The sequence below is a fragment of the Helicoverpa armigera genome, chromosome 22, assembly GCF_030705265.1.
Source record: "Helicoverpa armigera isolate CAAS_96S chromosome 22, ASM3070526v1, whole genome shotgun sequence".
In the NCBI taxonomy this organism is placed as follows: Eukaryota; Metazoa; Arthropoda; class Insecta; order Lepidoptera; family Noctuidae; genus Helicoverpa; species Helicoverpa armigera.
Genome location: NC_087141.1, coordinates 7,063,086 through 7,079,381, shown reverse-complemented (window position 1 = coordinate 7,079,381; position 16,296 = coordinate 7,063,086). Strand labels below are relative to the sequence as shown.

The 16,296-nt window shown below is 35.5% G+C and overlaps 2 protein-coding genes across 5 annotated transcripts in view; one reads left to right on the top strand and one right to left on the bottom strand.

The window, feature by feature from the left end:
• LOC110380063 (fructose-bisphosphate aldolase) overlaps positions 1–16,296 on the bottom strand; it is a 143,872-nt gene that overhangs the window by 13,947 nt on the left and 113,629 nt on the right. For 3 of the 4 annotated variants that reach the window (XM_064040292.1, XM_021339926.3, XM_049843466.2), the window contains one exon: positions 454–570. In XM_064040292.1, the coding sequence (XP_063896362.1) occupies positions 454–565 (112 nt within the window). In that variant the 5' untranslated portion in view covers positions 566–570. Of the gene's footprint in view, positions 1–453; positions 571–3,411; positions 3,567–16,296 lie in introns of those variants that run through there. The other variant, XM_049843467.2, reaches the window with a different exon arrangement.
• LOC110380069 (fructose-bisphosphate aldolase) lies at positions 5,354–12,285 on the top strand. Its single transcript, XM_064040557.1, has 9 exons — positions 5,354–5,479; positions 5,975–6,087; positions 7,268–7,356; positions 8,431–8,605; positions 9,066–9,269; positions 9,989–10,104; positions 10,974–11,073; positions 11,409–11,608; positions 12,145–12,285. Exons 2-9 carry the CDS (start codon positions 5,976–5,978, stop codon positions 12,235–12,237), a joined length of 1,089 nt encoding a protein of 362 aa, XP_063896627.1. The 5' UTR covers positions 5,354–5,479; position 5,975; the 3' UTR covers positions 12,238–12,285.

The following is a 16,296-nucleotide window of genomic DNA, read 5'->3' as shown; positions in this document are numbered from 1 at the left end:
ATTAATGAAAAATTTTTTTGTTTCCCTAATTGTAATTCCATGCCAATTGGTAAATTATGGTGGGTCGATCACCCTCATATAACAACATTATTGTACCCATATTTGCAAAAATAAATGTCTTTTCTTTGTACTTATTTGTCCCTTCAATGGCTTAACATTCAAGTAAAAAAATATATCAGTCAACTGCTTCCTAACCCAAAAGGAATAAAAAAATTCCACAGAAAATTCAATAAGTCACAGTACTTAAAATGAACCACGTATTAGGTAACTATTGTTGCACTTAATTTACTATTGTTTAAACATTTGATTGAGAAGTAGAGAAATATAAAATGATTTTTATAAAGTGCTCAATATAAGTACATAAATGTAGAACAATAGCTGCAAACCTAGATACAATAAAAAATAAACCTAAAATCACCAACAGAATAAGAACCAGAATCGAAGACAACTCACCGGTGGACTCATCAGCGGCAAGGATACCCTTGCCAGGAGCTACGATCGCCTGAGCGATCTTCCTGAGCTCCTCCTGCAGCTCGGGAGTCGGGTACTGGAAGTAGGTACTCATAGTGGCTGCAACAATATAATAAAGTTATTATATGGTAAATGGCAAGCATGTTTCTAAGCACATATTTAATTGTATCATCTTACATAGATGCACCTGCACGTGTATGTATGTATACACATGTTTATGGCAAATAAATGTTTCTTTTCTATTTTATAAGAGTTCCTAGAAAGGAAATGTAGTGCAATACAAAAGTATACTGAGGACATTGAAATTTTTATAAGAGTCACTGCAAGGGGGATGTGGTGCGACATCTTGGTATACAAAGGAAGATAATAACAACATTTTTACATACATGCATCCCAAGCTTATAAAAGTGTATTAAAAATTTACAACATTCTGGAAAATATTGTATTAGAAGTAAGGAGTCCCTTTGTAGTATAAGGTTTGTAAGGGTATTTCTTCTTAAATTGGTCAAACAAGTCACAAATAATAAGAGAGCTTACAAATTCAATATGTGTAGATTTCTCAAAATAGATAATTGTAGAATGCTCAAGAATATTTTGTTACTGGAAATTAGGCTGAATTCAGGCTTAATCATGAATGTATATCATAGAAATTGATCATCAACAGTGGTACTGGAAATTAAGATTTAAAAGTTTTATAGATTTCAATACAATTTAAGAATTGTGTTAATGAGAGCTCTAATTAATATTTATTTTCTCTTACAAACAAACTGATTAGACGTTCCTACAACATAATATTAATTAAGATAATGAGAAGTAATTAGACTAGTTCAAGATTACTGTTTATAAATACTTTGTTTAATTAACCATTAAATCTACTTCCCGTTTCCTAGTTAAGTTCCATAGTATTTAACTTTCATCATCAGAATTTGAGCCATTAGAAATACACTGCTGAACATAGGGAATTTTCCCTGCTGTGGGTGCAGCATGAGGGAGTGTCAGACACTTTGTATCAATTTTGAAACACCAGTCAGTGTTATCATTAAACATCATCATCATCAGCCTATCGCAGTCCACTGCTGGACATAGGCCCCACCAAGTGCACGCCACTGAGATCGATTTTCGGCTTATTTATCATTAAACATTATGACAAAATATTGATAACTTGGAAAAACAGTCTCATTCCGTGGAGATTTAGGTACCTTGTTTTTTTAAATATTATAGCAGATTGTCCTACACAAGATCATTTCATTACACTCAAACCATATTTATTTAGTATGTAGGTATCCAAGTGTACATAGAATGTATTTCTGTATCCATTAACCCAAATACTGGTGAAGAACATGGAATTTTCCACCGGCTATTACATAAGACATCTAAGATCATTAAGAAGGAACACTGGATAAAACACTTTATCAACACAAATTTATATATTTTTTTCTCATTAGATTGAATCACAAGTGCTGATTAAACAGAACTCCATATAGTCATCATTGTATGCCACACTTTGTCATAAAAAGTAAACTGAGTTGAGTGTAAACTTCTAAACTAATTTACCTGTTAATGCCTCATGGTATCCTGGTATTTATGATTGAACATCATACATAGTAGGTATGTCACACTTTGTCGTGAAAAGCAAACCGAGTTGAGTGTACACTTCTAAACAGAATTAACCTGTTTAATTCTCATGATATCCTGGTATAAACGATTGAAAATAGCATAGGTTTAGTATGAAATGTTAGCCTACCCTTCGTTCCAAATCCAGGCATCCATCCTGACTCCGGAGGTCCCTTTTTTCCCTTCTTTTTTTTACCTTTAGCCCCCATTGTGGTTTATTGTAAGGTTTGTAAAAATTTTATTTAAAAAATGCACTTATAAATTAAAATAAACTTAAAAATATTATACTCGACATTATAAAATAGTGTTCTATCAAAAACTCACCATCACAAAGTAACAGATTCTGCTGTCTGTTTATTCATTTGTTTTTAAATTAAATTACGAAGGTCGTGTTTCTCGATTGATTACTTGTCAAATGTCAATAAAAAATAACTTGTCTTATTGTGACAATTTCCAAAAATGTTAATAGTGATGTGGTATGTGGTATGTACAAAGATTATCGATTAGTTAGACCAACTGGACAGATGATCAGTTAACTAAAATATTAAGAACCTATTATAAATTGATTATGAATCACTCCTATTTCTGAAAATAATTTATGAAAAAAAATCAGCATGAATAATTAATCTGCAGGTAAAAATTAAATCTCATATTATGTTTGTCTTTGTAGCACAGAATCTCAAAATTAATTTGCTATTAATTTGACTTTGTTTAATATTAGCCTTCCTCAAAGGTGACCTTGAAAGGTCATTGAAAACAAAATGCGTTTCCATGTAGCATCACTCCAAAATTTACAAATACACACTGGGCTGAAATTTTCATAGTAAACTGCAGTTGACCTTCCACAATCGGCAAAAAAATTTGGGATCTGCTAACATTTTTCATTTATTATATCATAACGTTGAAGATCATAATATCATAATATTGAACCTTGATAAAATAGGTAATATTAATAGATAAATCCACATAACCACACTAAAGATATCCTTTAGATTGGGAAGTTATCGCTTGTAATTTTTATTACGTTCTTATAAGGAAATAACTGAAAATGAGCAAGTGCACAAAATTATGACGACACATCTTCAATTTCAGTCACGTTTGACTCATAATAGATTATTAAATTAATATTTAACTTCAACTAACTTTCGCAAATCGGACTAAATCGTGGAAAGTATTAGAAATTCCAAAAAAATGTAACAGAGATAATTACAACATAACCTTAACTATATTACTAACCGAGCCGAAAACCATTTAACTTTCTAAACATTCTTGAGCATTGTTGAAAATGTACGCTATTATGATTTATAAATATTTAAATTCACTTACTTTTTTTGTTTTAATTTATCCGGTGGAACACAGACACTCCCGAACTGCTACGTTGGTAGTACTGTCAAATAGTAAGTCGCCGAGAGGACATACACAAAAGGTCATTTGAAGGTCTAGTGATAGCGCGAGTCGTAAAACAGTTTTACCTACCGAAGGAGCGCCACCTCGCGGCTTGTGATGGAACTAGTGAGTAAACATGTCGGCTATTTTTAATTGGTTACGTGAGTTGTAGCATAGTGTTTGTACTTATGTTTGTAGTTACTTGTTGTTACGATAGGTAGCGTGCATCGTAATAAAATAAAATATTTTGCACTTATTATTGTTAGTGATTATCCGAATTATGAAATATATCGATAATTAATCTATTAAAGTGTGTTCCATCACTACTTTTAGTTTTTCCTCCTGTCAACATTTGCAGAGGTCGATATGAAAATGAAAATTCTCTATGACGTAGATCTATGAAATAGTAAATGTAAAAACAGGTTCAGTTAAAAATTAACTAAATCTAGAATCTTGTTTTTTTTTATATTATAATTACCTAATAAAAAAAGTCTTGCTTTATTTGAGAGAGTCTAGATTCATCAGTTGGGAATAGGCCTAACGTTTTGGGGTTCTTGTCTTCTAATTCCTGCATGATCGTTGCTGCAGCAGCGGAATTTTTAAATTTTAGCCCAGCTTAAAAAAATAAGAATAGGGTGTAGATACTGGGGGCCTCTCTTAGGCCGTAGAGATTTTGCAAAAGGCAATAAGGCAAGAACACTACATAAACAGTTCAGCTTTTATCTGCGAAAAGAAAAATTACATAACTGACTAATCGATTCAAAGTCAAAGTTTATCGGTTTAAGTTCAGTGTGAACAAGATGCTAGTTAAACGTAGGTAACTAAAGGATGATTACATTTAGCTAAGGATTGTTTATTTTTCAGTAGGTATAAGTCCTCTATTAGGTAATGAAACATTAAAGTCAAAGATATTTATCATATAGATTTTATCAAATACTAGCTTTTGCCCGCAACTTCGTTCGCGTGGAATAGTGACTACCAGCAGATTTTTGATTTGACCAATAGATGGCGCTATATGTCCGGAATAATTTTATTTTTATTTTTTTTGTAATAAAAACTCTCCTATGTCCTTTCTCAAGTTTCAAACTATGTCTGTACCAAATTTCACACAAATCGGTTCAGTAGTTTAGGCGTGAAGAAAAGACAGACAGACAGACAGACAGACAGAGTTACTTTCGCATTTATAATATTAGTTTGGATATCTGCTACATGTGCCTGTGTACATTCAGAGGCTCACATATTTAAATGGTCTCCATCGATTGATTTTAGGGTGAGATTACATTAAATAGGAACAGAGGGCAACAAAACTAAAAACAATATGTAGTTATTTCAAACTACATAGAGTACCTAGCTATACCTCTACATTCCACTTGAATCCCATCATAAATAATATATTTAGCCTTGTAAAAAACCCATTCACTAGGCTCTGAAACACGCATAGTTGTGCTTTAATTAAAGCGATGGTTTGCCAGTATTGCCACCACAGGATACCAGCATCCATTATCATTTTTCTGCCCTTATATCAATTTTTAATCGGAAACGCATGTCTTCTTTCATGTTTCCCTGTCTGACGTATCTCATAAATCCCTAACGATATCTCTAGACAACTGTATTAGGTACCAACCTACTACCAGTATCGCTTAGTCGCTGCCGCTTATGAACATGATATATGCCCTTATAATTTGTATAAGTCATAAACAGCCTTGCTTGTACATCTTACTTGTTGAATAGCGTTTTGATGCAGTGTGCTGCAGAGGTAATTGAAGAGAGGCAGGGAAATCCATTCCTCTGTTGGATTGGAGCACCCATTTACTGGTTGTTACGTCTCATTTGGCGAGAAAGATACTAATATTATATCTTTAAAATTAATCTAAATGCAATAAAACTGTATGTGTTAAATTACAACCGCCCGTATCTTGCGAGATAACAGCTTTACAGCAGTTTATCTGAATCAACAGTCACAAACAAAATGTATGCTTAGTCCAAGTTAAGTGCTCTTACAAGACAGGTATGTTATTATAATAAATATTAAGAAAAACAATCCTAATAGGCACTTACCTAATTCTTTCGGCATGTTATGATGTTAGTTTTTGTAGTAGGACCTGTGCGAACTATACGTAAGAACTATAAAAACTAACATGCAATACGAATATAATAAGACCTGTTTCATTATCCACGATCTGTTCCCCGCGATTTCATCCAAGTTCCACTGCAACCACTTTGCTCAACCGGTTAAAAATATAGCCTATGTCCGTCTCCTGCTTGTTAGTCACCTAGTCACCTCAATCAAATCGGTTTAGCCGTTGTTTGTTTTTACCCTAAAGGCTCCGAAACAGCTTAACCGATTTGAAAATTTTTTTCGCTATTGGTAAGCTACACTACCCCGCAGTGTGGCATAGACTATATTTTACCTGGCTACTGAAACAAGTTCTCTTATAACGCTTATGCAACCGCGGGTTACAGCTAGTGAGGTACCTAACTAAAACCGAGATTTTTTCCACAGGATGCCGACATACTTCTCATACCCTGAGCCAGCGCTCCAGAAGGAGCTGAAGGCTACGGCTGAAGCTATAGTGGCTCCTGGCAAGGGCATCTTAGCTGTTGATGAAACCAACGGTAAGTTTTTATATATTCTAATATAATAAAGCTTAAGGGCCTGTACGCACTGTCGACTAGTCGCTGGTGACCAAGTCGCCAGTGACTGTTACTTTCATTAGTTTAAATAAGTTGTTACGCACTTGGTCGCCGGTTGTTGCCTATGTTTCGGTTGCCGAGGGACTGAGTCGCCGCCGACTTGTGCGTAACGCCCTTAAAAAAAAAGTCTTTCAGCGTTAGGTAAGTATATCTTCTACATTTTGTTAATGATATTTGGACTCGAGGACCGAGAAACTGCTGGCGGAAGCCGGCCCATCATAATTACACTAAGGCTGGAGAGGATGTTCGTTTACTTGCTTTAAAATCAGTAACTGAAGGTCCTATTTGAAAAAAGAAACAATTGGGGATTCTTTAGGTTACTTTTTATCCGTTTGTGCGAAATAGTGTCAACGTGATGCAAGGGAAACCACGGGTGTCAGCTAGTTTGCCAATAAATATAATATTATATTTATTGGCAAACTAGAATTTAGTATTGTACTGTACCTACCCTATAAGTGAGGACTTGTTATTGGCTCTCAGGTTAACTTACAGTTCCTTGTCTGTGTTTTTTAGCTGTTAGTCCTCCATACTACTTAAATAAATAAATAAAGTAAATAAAGTATATCTGCCTATTCATTTGTTGGGTGGAAGGGCGTTCCAATCTACGCGAGAATACTTCAAAAAACGTTTTATGATCCCGCGGGATTGTTTACTGCGGTAATAAAAGAAAATAAGCTATTGTGCGGTGGTTATTCAACTTCACGTCCACGAAAGATCTATGAATATTCGATCAAACCTGGTGTTCTATTAGAATTACGCTCAAAGAATGTTTTTATTTAATTTTAATGAGTTTGAGAGATTTATAATGTTCTCCGCGGTACCACATATATCTCGAGGAAACTAATTTCCTAACCTGGATAAAGAGTATGCGGTGGACTTTCTTTGCGCTATAGACTGAGTATCTGTCTACAAGATTTCATTGAAATCAGTTTTGGTGTGAACACCCGATAGACAAACAATGTTACTTTTGCGTTAGTGTGCAAGTGTGTACCATACAGTAATCTGTGACCATACCTAGGGTGCATAATATGCCAAATACACTTTTAAAGTTGAAATAATTTGCCTAATATTACTGAACATTAGGTATTTCGTTATGTTGCAGAGGGCATTGGCAAGCTGTTGGCAGCCGTTGGTTTACAAAACACGGAGAACAACAGGAGGAGATACCGCCAGCTTCTTTTCACTACCGACGTAAGTATGGGACCCCATTCAAGTCTTTTCAGATGTAGCTTGTCTAATCTGAAGTAACGCGCCTCATTACGAAATAAAATAATACAAAAAACTATTTTTAAAAATTGTCTCGTTGGTCTACTCAAGATCTCCGGCCCAATTCCCAAGTCGGGCCAATATCGCTGTATGTGTAGGTACGTAATCTACATCATGACCACGTGGCCCCTTAGTGTCCATATTGTACCTGTATAACATATGGAATGCTAATAAAGAATTGAGTATAAAGCTACCTACTATTGGCGATATGTCGCCAACCCTCAAAGGGGATGTGGGTCATTTGAGACCGAAGTGTACCAATAGCCCTATGCAAATGACAAATTCCCGAATAATTTGGCAAAATTAAACACCAATCTACATAAAACAAAAGTACTTATATCTCCAAATTGCACTTTTATTTGTTCAAATCCCCCACCGTTTTGCTTCTGAATATTAAAATTAAAATTTTATTCCGTTACGAATAAAGTAAACATTTTTGGGTTTCCCATTAAAAGTTTCCCCGCCTTATGGGAGAACATGGGCAGGCTTTTGTTTTTGTCGGGCAAATCTCCCCCAAGAGGCTGTATGGCAGTACTTTCCGTAGATCAATGTTTCAGGGTACAGATGAAGGTATAAAACGCTTGTTTACTTACTTTACGAAGTTTAAATTCTCTTTGGAAGTTTTTCTGGGCCATGTATTTGGCACGCTACCGGATCAATACAAAGTTGGATTTTAATGCTTGCGAAAAAATGTTGAGGGGAGGAAGCGGGCAGTTGTGTTAAAATATAAACACATATGCATGTTCATTCGTATCACACATATTCATTCATTGTGTCGTGTATGAAAGATGTGTAACTTTTTTACTTAAAAACTATAAAATTCATCATTTTCGGTTTATTGCAAAGTGACTGATTGAGCATCTGCCGTCCCTGCGTCTAGTACGTGGCGACGACATGATACTCTTTACGTTCTCATGCTATCCTAGTACCTACATCTCTGGAGCTGGTTATCATTGTAATTAAATTCGCATTCTCTTAAGAAAAACTTTTAATTTTCAGAACCTTTCAGAACACGTGTCAGCAACAATTCTCTTCGATGAGACGGTCTACCAGAAGACTGATGATGGCACTCCTTTCATAGAACTCTTGAAGAAGAAGAACATCATTCCTGGCATCAAGGTGGACTTGGATGCAGTTCCTCTGTTTCTTTCGCTAGATGAGGTTACTACTCAAGGTATTTTCATTTTATTTTAGCGTGTTTTTAATAGTTACAATAGTGATAATTATTGTCTCAATAACAAATCAAACGTTAGGCCTTAGCTGGTGAAGTCGTGCCATGCGAAAGATTGCTGGTAGGCATTTTTATTAATTTATTACAAAGAAAGTAAGCCTAAATTATACTAATATGAACATAGCTGTTTGAGTAGGTAAGTATAGGGTTTGTATTCGAATTGAAGTATATATATTGTGTTACTAATAAGCTGCCTAGTATTTATATACTCCAAGTAATCTTCAAAATTCTGTGCTAATTAAGACGTCGTGTAACTATATGCCATTAGGATCATGATAATTACTATTTATATTATTACACCTACTAGATCCTTACTTCTAGGATTTATTACTCTTTATTTTACGACAAAACGTAGGTACATAATAATATGTAGATGATTTATATTCTTATATTATTTCCTCAGGTCTGGATAACCTAGCAACCCGTTGCGCCGAATACAAGAAGCAAGGCTGTCGCTTCGCAAAATGGCGTTGCCCCCTCAAGATTGGGGAGCATACACCATCGGTTCAGGCTATCAACGACACGGCTCAGGTCCTCGCGAGGTACGCTTCTATCTGCCAGAGCCAGGGCTTGGTGCCCATAGTGGAACCTGATGTTCTTTTGGATGGTGAGTAGACTATTCAAGTAATGGAGTCCTAGACGGTTGTCAACCATGGCGGCTGTTCTCATATTAGGAGATCAGCCAATCAGCCTGTGCAGCAGGACATATTTATTATAGTGCACAAGGATTTGCGCAGACACAGGAGCAGTCTCTATTCCTTCACTCTCATAGTCAGATCGGACGGTATATAATCTGATACGACCGGAGAGAGATCAGGCATTATATTTCAAACCTAAATAAAGTTCTCGTCTGTCTAATTTCCAACTAGCGTAAAGTCAAATAACTGGATTAGCTAATTTATCTTTTATGTTTTAAATGGTTGCATATTTTTGTTGTATATACCTAATGTAGCTAGAATTTTCCATGGAATTTGAGTGAAATGTCGGAAATCAGTCAGTATAAATTAATTAAACAAGACAACAGCCAAGTTAACAGCAACATTACTTACTAATTATTAAGTTGAGAAGTTCCACATACACATAGTTTAAACTTGGAGGGCTGAAACCACGTATGGTTTGACTTTGATAGGCTGTCTACGTATTGAATGACGGGGTTCATTCGTAACCTGCTACTGTTGTGAATAATTGAATAGGTAACTATTCTGTTAGTTGTACCGATTATTTGATTCCCATATTATAATGAGAAATTAATTAATTTAGTTCAACAGCAATTTCTACATAACACATGCTGGTTTACTATGTAGATTTCGAATATTCTGTTACCAGGCGATCATGACATCGTAAGAAATCAGAAGGTTTCGGAAGCAGCGCTCGCAGCGGTTTACAAGGCGTTGAACGATCACCACGTCTTCCTTGAAGGAACTCTGCTGAAGCCAAATATGGTTAGTATAATTTATATTTCTACTAAAGTATTCGTAGAATCCACTGGCGATCCGCCACTCGCAACCCGCTGATCCCTAAAATTGGTATCTGCGAAGTTCCGGGACTTCAAAATGTTTGGCCAAAACTATACCTCCTATAAATCAAATCAAGTAGTTTATTTTGCAATGAATATAGAGTACAAAATAAGATGCAAACATAGTAAATAGATCAACATACTCTCCCTAACGACTTTTTTACTTAAAACTACAATATTTTTTACCTATTCACATTTTTCATAAGACCGTCAAACCACATAAAAGTTAGAATCTCAAAAAAAAGTCTTTGCCAATCCTCGCAAATACTAGGCTAGCAGCAAAGCGAAGTAGGTCGGATCTTAGCGTTCGGATTAAAAAACATATTGAAGAGAACACAGGCATAGCACCCCTTTGACCTATTTGCTCCCTTTCAGATGAATTAAAGTAGCTTGGAATAAAGTGATGAGCTCTATATTCATAGGAAACGTGATCTCGCATAATTAGTGTTCCCGATCTATAAACTAGCGGGATTTCCTAGCCTTTTATTGGATTTTGTTTTATGGAAAATTGTGAGAGCATCACGTACTTTTTAATGCGATAGTTCCTTGCTTGAGTCAGTTGGCTGTAACTGGTTAGATTTCATTTGTGTGAGAAGAATGAGGGATATATTGGGATATAAATAATCTTGTATCTAACTGTGAATGTAAGAAGCCTTATAAATCGATTTTGATATCTGGGCAGGCCATTATAAATACATAGATCAAGGGCAGTAGAAATAACTTTGCCAATATCCAACCCTATGATTGGCGTAAATCAAATAAAAGGAGGTATTAACTAGTGTCCTTGTATTTCAGGTGACTCCAGGGCATGGATGCTCAAAGAAGAACACCCCTCAGGAGATAGCGACAGCAACTGTGACAGCGTTATTGAGAACCGTGCCTGCAGCTGTGCCAGGTATTTTTTCAACCATGCTTCCAAAATATACATTACTAGGGCAACATATACCAGCTGAGGCTAAGCACCAATATTCCATGTCCAGATAAAAAGTAGCACATAGCTGAGTTCGATAAATGGACTATTATTAATACTGCAGTATGTGTGTATGTGTGTATGTGTATGTTTTTTAATTTTTCACGCGGAACGCTAATAAATATATATAGGTACCATTTTTTATCAAGGCACAGGACGTAGGAATATTTCTCTCAGGAAGATAAAACATTAGACTATGCTAAACTTTTTATGAGAATAAAACATTTATTTATTTAAACAAAAATTTATAATTCTTCCAGGAATCGCCTTCCTCTCCGGTGGTCTATCCGAAGAAGAAGCTTCGGTCTACCTGAACGCCATCAACCGCGTGAGCTTGAAGAGGCCTTGGGCTTTGACCTTCAGCTACGGGAGAGCCCTGCAGGCTTCTGTGTGGAAAACTTGGGCGGGCAAGGATGCGAACATCAAGGCTGCTCAGTTGGAACTGCTGAAAAGGACAAAGGTATCGTGCCAAACTTAATCCTGGCTTGATACATCAGTCATCATTGGAAATAAGTTGCAAGCCGCCAATAAGGTTGGCGAGAACTGTTTATATTATAACTAGCAATCTGTCCCGGCTTCGCACGGATGCAGTGCTAAAATTAAAAATAACAGTTTGTCTCCACTATTTAATGGATGTTTTTATACATTTACACCTTCATCTACAATCAGTTAATCTGTTAAAAAAAACCGCATCAAATTCCGTTGCCTAGTTTTAAAGATTTAAGCATACATAGGGATATAGGGATAGGGATAGAGAAGCGACTTTGTTTTATACTACATATGTAGTGATAATTATGTAGTTTCTTTTTATAAAAAAAAAACTTACGCTTAGAGTTTCCATATTTTGATGGCTGATTTGAGTATTGTATAATAATTCTCCGGTTACGTCATGATCGCACGCACATTGTTGGTCTATTTTAAATACTTAAAGACCTCATCGAAAAAAATGTTTATGTAAAGTTGTGATGAGTAAATTTATGTTTATTTTTGTTTCAGGCTAATGGATTAGCTTCGTTAGGCAAATATGAAGGTGGTTCCGCTACTTCAGCAGGCAGCAAGTCAAACTATGCAGCTAACCATAGATATTGACGTGTAAACTGTTTGTAGATATTTTGTACAAATAAAAAATCATCATCATCATCAGAGTTTATATTTTATCGTCCCACTGCAGGGCACGGGCCTCCTCTCACACAGAGAAGGATTGAGCGTTAATCACCACGCTTGCTCAATGCGGGTTGGTGATTGAAAATAAAAAATAGGCATTAGTAATTTTGAATGTCTTTTGTTTTTGTCACCGCAGGCAAGAACCTTATTTTTTGGCCATAGAAAATTGTGCCTTGATTGTAAAATATGCATCCGAATTTACACTTACAGTTTATCCATAAAATATATTAGGGAAAATCGTACCCCAAGATAGGTAAGAGTACATAAGAACCATAATTCAGCACCATAACACTTCAAAAACCGTTATAAATCTACCAATTTCGACCCGAAAATCTCCCATAGCCCTAAAAGCTCTAAATCTCATAAACTTATCCCTTTTTTCTCGTAAACTCTTTACGAACAAGTTAGTAGTTACACTCGATATTCGTGGTTAAGTCATATTTAGTTCAAATAGTTGAGAGACCAGATATCCGTGGATATGCTGACCTAGTTTTCTTCAAGGGTTAAAAGTACTCCGTAGATTGCAGACTAAACAGTCGGTCGACAGTTGACCCGATGGTAAAGGATTTTTTTGAAGAAGATCTTGATTTAAATCAAAGTTGGCATTCAGTCTGATACCGGCTAAGTACCTGATCTTTGTAATGTGCGTACTACCATTTGTCTAAATACTGATTTATGAGCTCAAACCAACTCTCGGCCGACTAAAAGTTTGCAGTTTGCTAAAGAGGCAGTTCGAATGAATAATAGACTCGTAAAATATTCGGATTTTATGAGCAAAACGCTGCGAATATGCGGATATTTATTATATGCGGATGTTTGGGGATATTTTTATTTTTTTTGGTGTGTACTAGGGTAGCAGAAAACAGAAGAGGCAAGACACCTTGTACATAAAAAGAATATGCGGATATAATGAGTGTTGCTTGTGTATATTTTTTGGTGAGATACATATTACTAGGGACTAGGGCTGTAGAACGGAGAAGAGCCATGACACCTTGAATATAAAAAAAATGGTGACTTAGGTTAGGTACTTTAAAAATATCGGTTTCCAATTCGGAGATAAAGTGTAGTATTTGGTATTTCTTTTTATATAGGTATATGTTGTACTTAATTACATTCATTAAATTTTCAGGTGTTATTTTACTAACTGCACTTATGATCAAACAAACATGTCCTTTCATTCTCAATTCTTCATTTATTCAAAAGCGTTAATTAATCCTCTACGATTCAATAGCAAAAAATTAATAAACACGGTTTCACCGAGCTTAATTCTAGTCGGTGTTAAATTAATTAGCTGTCCGAACGCCGGACATCCCGGACAGTGCAATTTGCAGCATCCGGCTAGCCGTCCGGGTATTAATATGCGGTTTCTCTGATTTAAACGGTTGTTATACACGAATAGGGTTGGTCAGGCTTGATTTAATTTTACTTGTCTTGTTTGTGTTGATATGAGCGTGTTTTGTGGTAGAAATGAATTTAATATCGTTGGTTATAGATACTAATAATAACAGAATAAGTCATCTGCATATAAACTCGAATTTACTGCGTAAAATGAATGCATTAGGTAAAATTATAAAAATAAATGGCTTAGGTCCAAGCCATTTCTTTTTATAATTTAACCACCAAAGCAAGAGTGAGAAAATTCTTTTGATTGTTTTTTGAATCTCTGTTTCAATCCATTGCGGTTTGGAGAGAGTCTGGGCCTCGGGGCAGCTCAACGGATTGGATACAAAAAGATCAGACCACCTCTTAAAAAAACCTCGATTCTAAACTGTCAAGCATTTATGCTTGACAGTTTAGAATACTTCAGCCCATTCTGTCTAGGTACCTACTTAAAATTTCACCACCCTCTCTAAGCTTAAAAAAAAGAAACAAAAGGATCATCAAAACACAACTTCTTAGACATTTATGCTGTCCTAGTACTTTCAACTTTTGCTTAGTCTATCTAGGTAGGTACTTAAAATTTCACCAGAGCAGTTTCGTAGAAAAAACTTGAGCATTAAAACTGTGAACAAGTTGGCCTGATGTCTGAGATCACCATTAGCTATTCTGACAAGTTTCTATAATAAAATGCTGCGTTTTGAGAATATAAAGCACTTTAACAAAGTTCTGAAGTTTTGGTTGGGGCTGGGAGAAAAGCGGGTGAGTGACAAGCGGTTTTAAAATCTAATTATCCTCGTGCAACCTTCAATTTCCATAATAAATGTGAAATAATGTAGATGGTATAGTAATTATGTAATTCCTTAATGTCATTTTCTTCGGGTAACTTCGTTATGTCTATGACAAATTATAAAGTTCAGATGGCCCGTGAGACTTCTGAGATTCTACTGTTCTGTAGAACAATGTTTTTCAAAGTATAATAAATATAAAGTTGCATTCAGCGTTTACGCGTTTCATGAGAGAACAAGTTTCCTAAGCTAGACTGTTGGCATACCTATTAAAAATTAACAAAACTTACATAGTCACAAAATTTATATACAAGACTTTATATTAATTTGATAATCGTGTGACTAATCTTTCAAAATGCTTTTTCATGAATGCTCATTTCATAGCCCAACATAGTTTACGTCTCATCGTCTCACCTGCTTACAGAAATATTTTCAAAATTCCAGTCCCAGTGAAACTTTGCAAAAGTTTCAAATTGAAACTTCAAAGATATAATCATACACTGTCTGTCAGTCAATCAAACAAAGTTTTACCTTACAATGGCTTGCATTAATAATGAAAACATTTATACTTGAGTAAAGATGAGCGAAAATTTGTCTGCATTGATAGAAGTATATTTTTAGGGTTCTTTTGCAAGAGTTAGAAGAAATAAGTAAGTCGAAAGCAGCAGTTCTAATCACTCTAATTGTAAAGTTTGTGTGTGTGTGTCTATGTATGTACATAATTTCTCATGTGTATGAATGCACAATCAGCTCAACGGATTTTGATAAAAATTATAAGTCTTACAGCCAACGTATCTAGAGTGTAGCCTACATACTTTTTATGCGCGTCTTGCAGACTCTATCCAAAACATATTTAACGAAAATGCATTGAGTGAATAAAAAAAAATTGCTGTCATTTAGCCACGAAAGCCCCTTTATTTAACAGCCACAAAAAAGCCAAAATTCTGTCACAGGATGGTGCTTTTAGTTCTACTCTATTCCATTAAAACGTTCACAGAGGTAACTTTATTTGGGCGGTAAAATAAAGCTTTTCCCAAAACCACTGGTATTGACAGTTTGTGGAAGCCACAGTTTGCGAATTTAACCGAACCCCGGTTGATTGAATTTAAATTGTAACGTAGATATAGAAAAATGCTTTTTTCAATTTGTGTAGACAGGTCGGTTAAAAAGTCTGCGGAAAAATTTACGGTAGACGTGATGACAACGTTGAAAAATTGTGATTGTAACTTGTTCGTCCTTTTGATATCATCTACATCTGAATTATAACGGAGAAAAAAATGATTTTTTGTTTGTAATGGATAAGTTTAAAAACTACTGGACCGATTTGAAAAAATATTTCACAGTTGGGAAGCAACGGTATCCCCAAGTAACATACCCTACATTTTTCCGAGTACAAGAAGAAGTTACCCCCGGGACACGGATTATACTATGTTACAGCCTTTTTATCGTCCCACTGCTGGGCACAGGCCTCCTCTCACGCGGAGAAGGATTGAGCATTGATCACCACGCTTGCTCAATGCGGGTTGGTGATTTCAGACTTTATAGTCCAGGTTTCCTCAAGATGTTTTCCTTCACCTTTTTATCAGCCATTGGCGTCTAAGATATACTTAGAAAGTACATACAAACTTAGAATAGTTGCATTGGTACTTGCCTGACCTGGAATCGAACCCGCGCCCTCATACTCGAGAGGTTGGTTCTTTACCCACTAGGCCACCACGACTTTTATACTATAATTATACTATAGGCGAAAAATAATAACTATTTCGAAGTTCCTTTCCCTAAATAATTACATATTTTTTCTTATTGGATAAAAATAATA

Excerpts from the sequence above, each read along its gene's own strand:
- LOC110380069 (XM_064040557.1), top strand. The coding sequence starts at position 5,976 with ATGCCGACATACTTCTCATACCCTGAGCCAGCGCTCCAGAAGGAGCTG. Across the intron at positions 7,357-8,430 it reads AGCTTCTTTTCACTACCGAC|AACCTTTCAGAACACGTGTC; the intron begins GTAAGTATGGGA and ends TTTAATTTTCAG. Across the intron at positions 11,609-12,144 it reads AACTGCTGAAAAGGACAAAG|GCTAATGGATTAGCTTCGTT; the intron begins GTATCGTGCCAA and ends TTTTTGTTTCAG.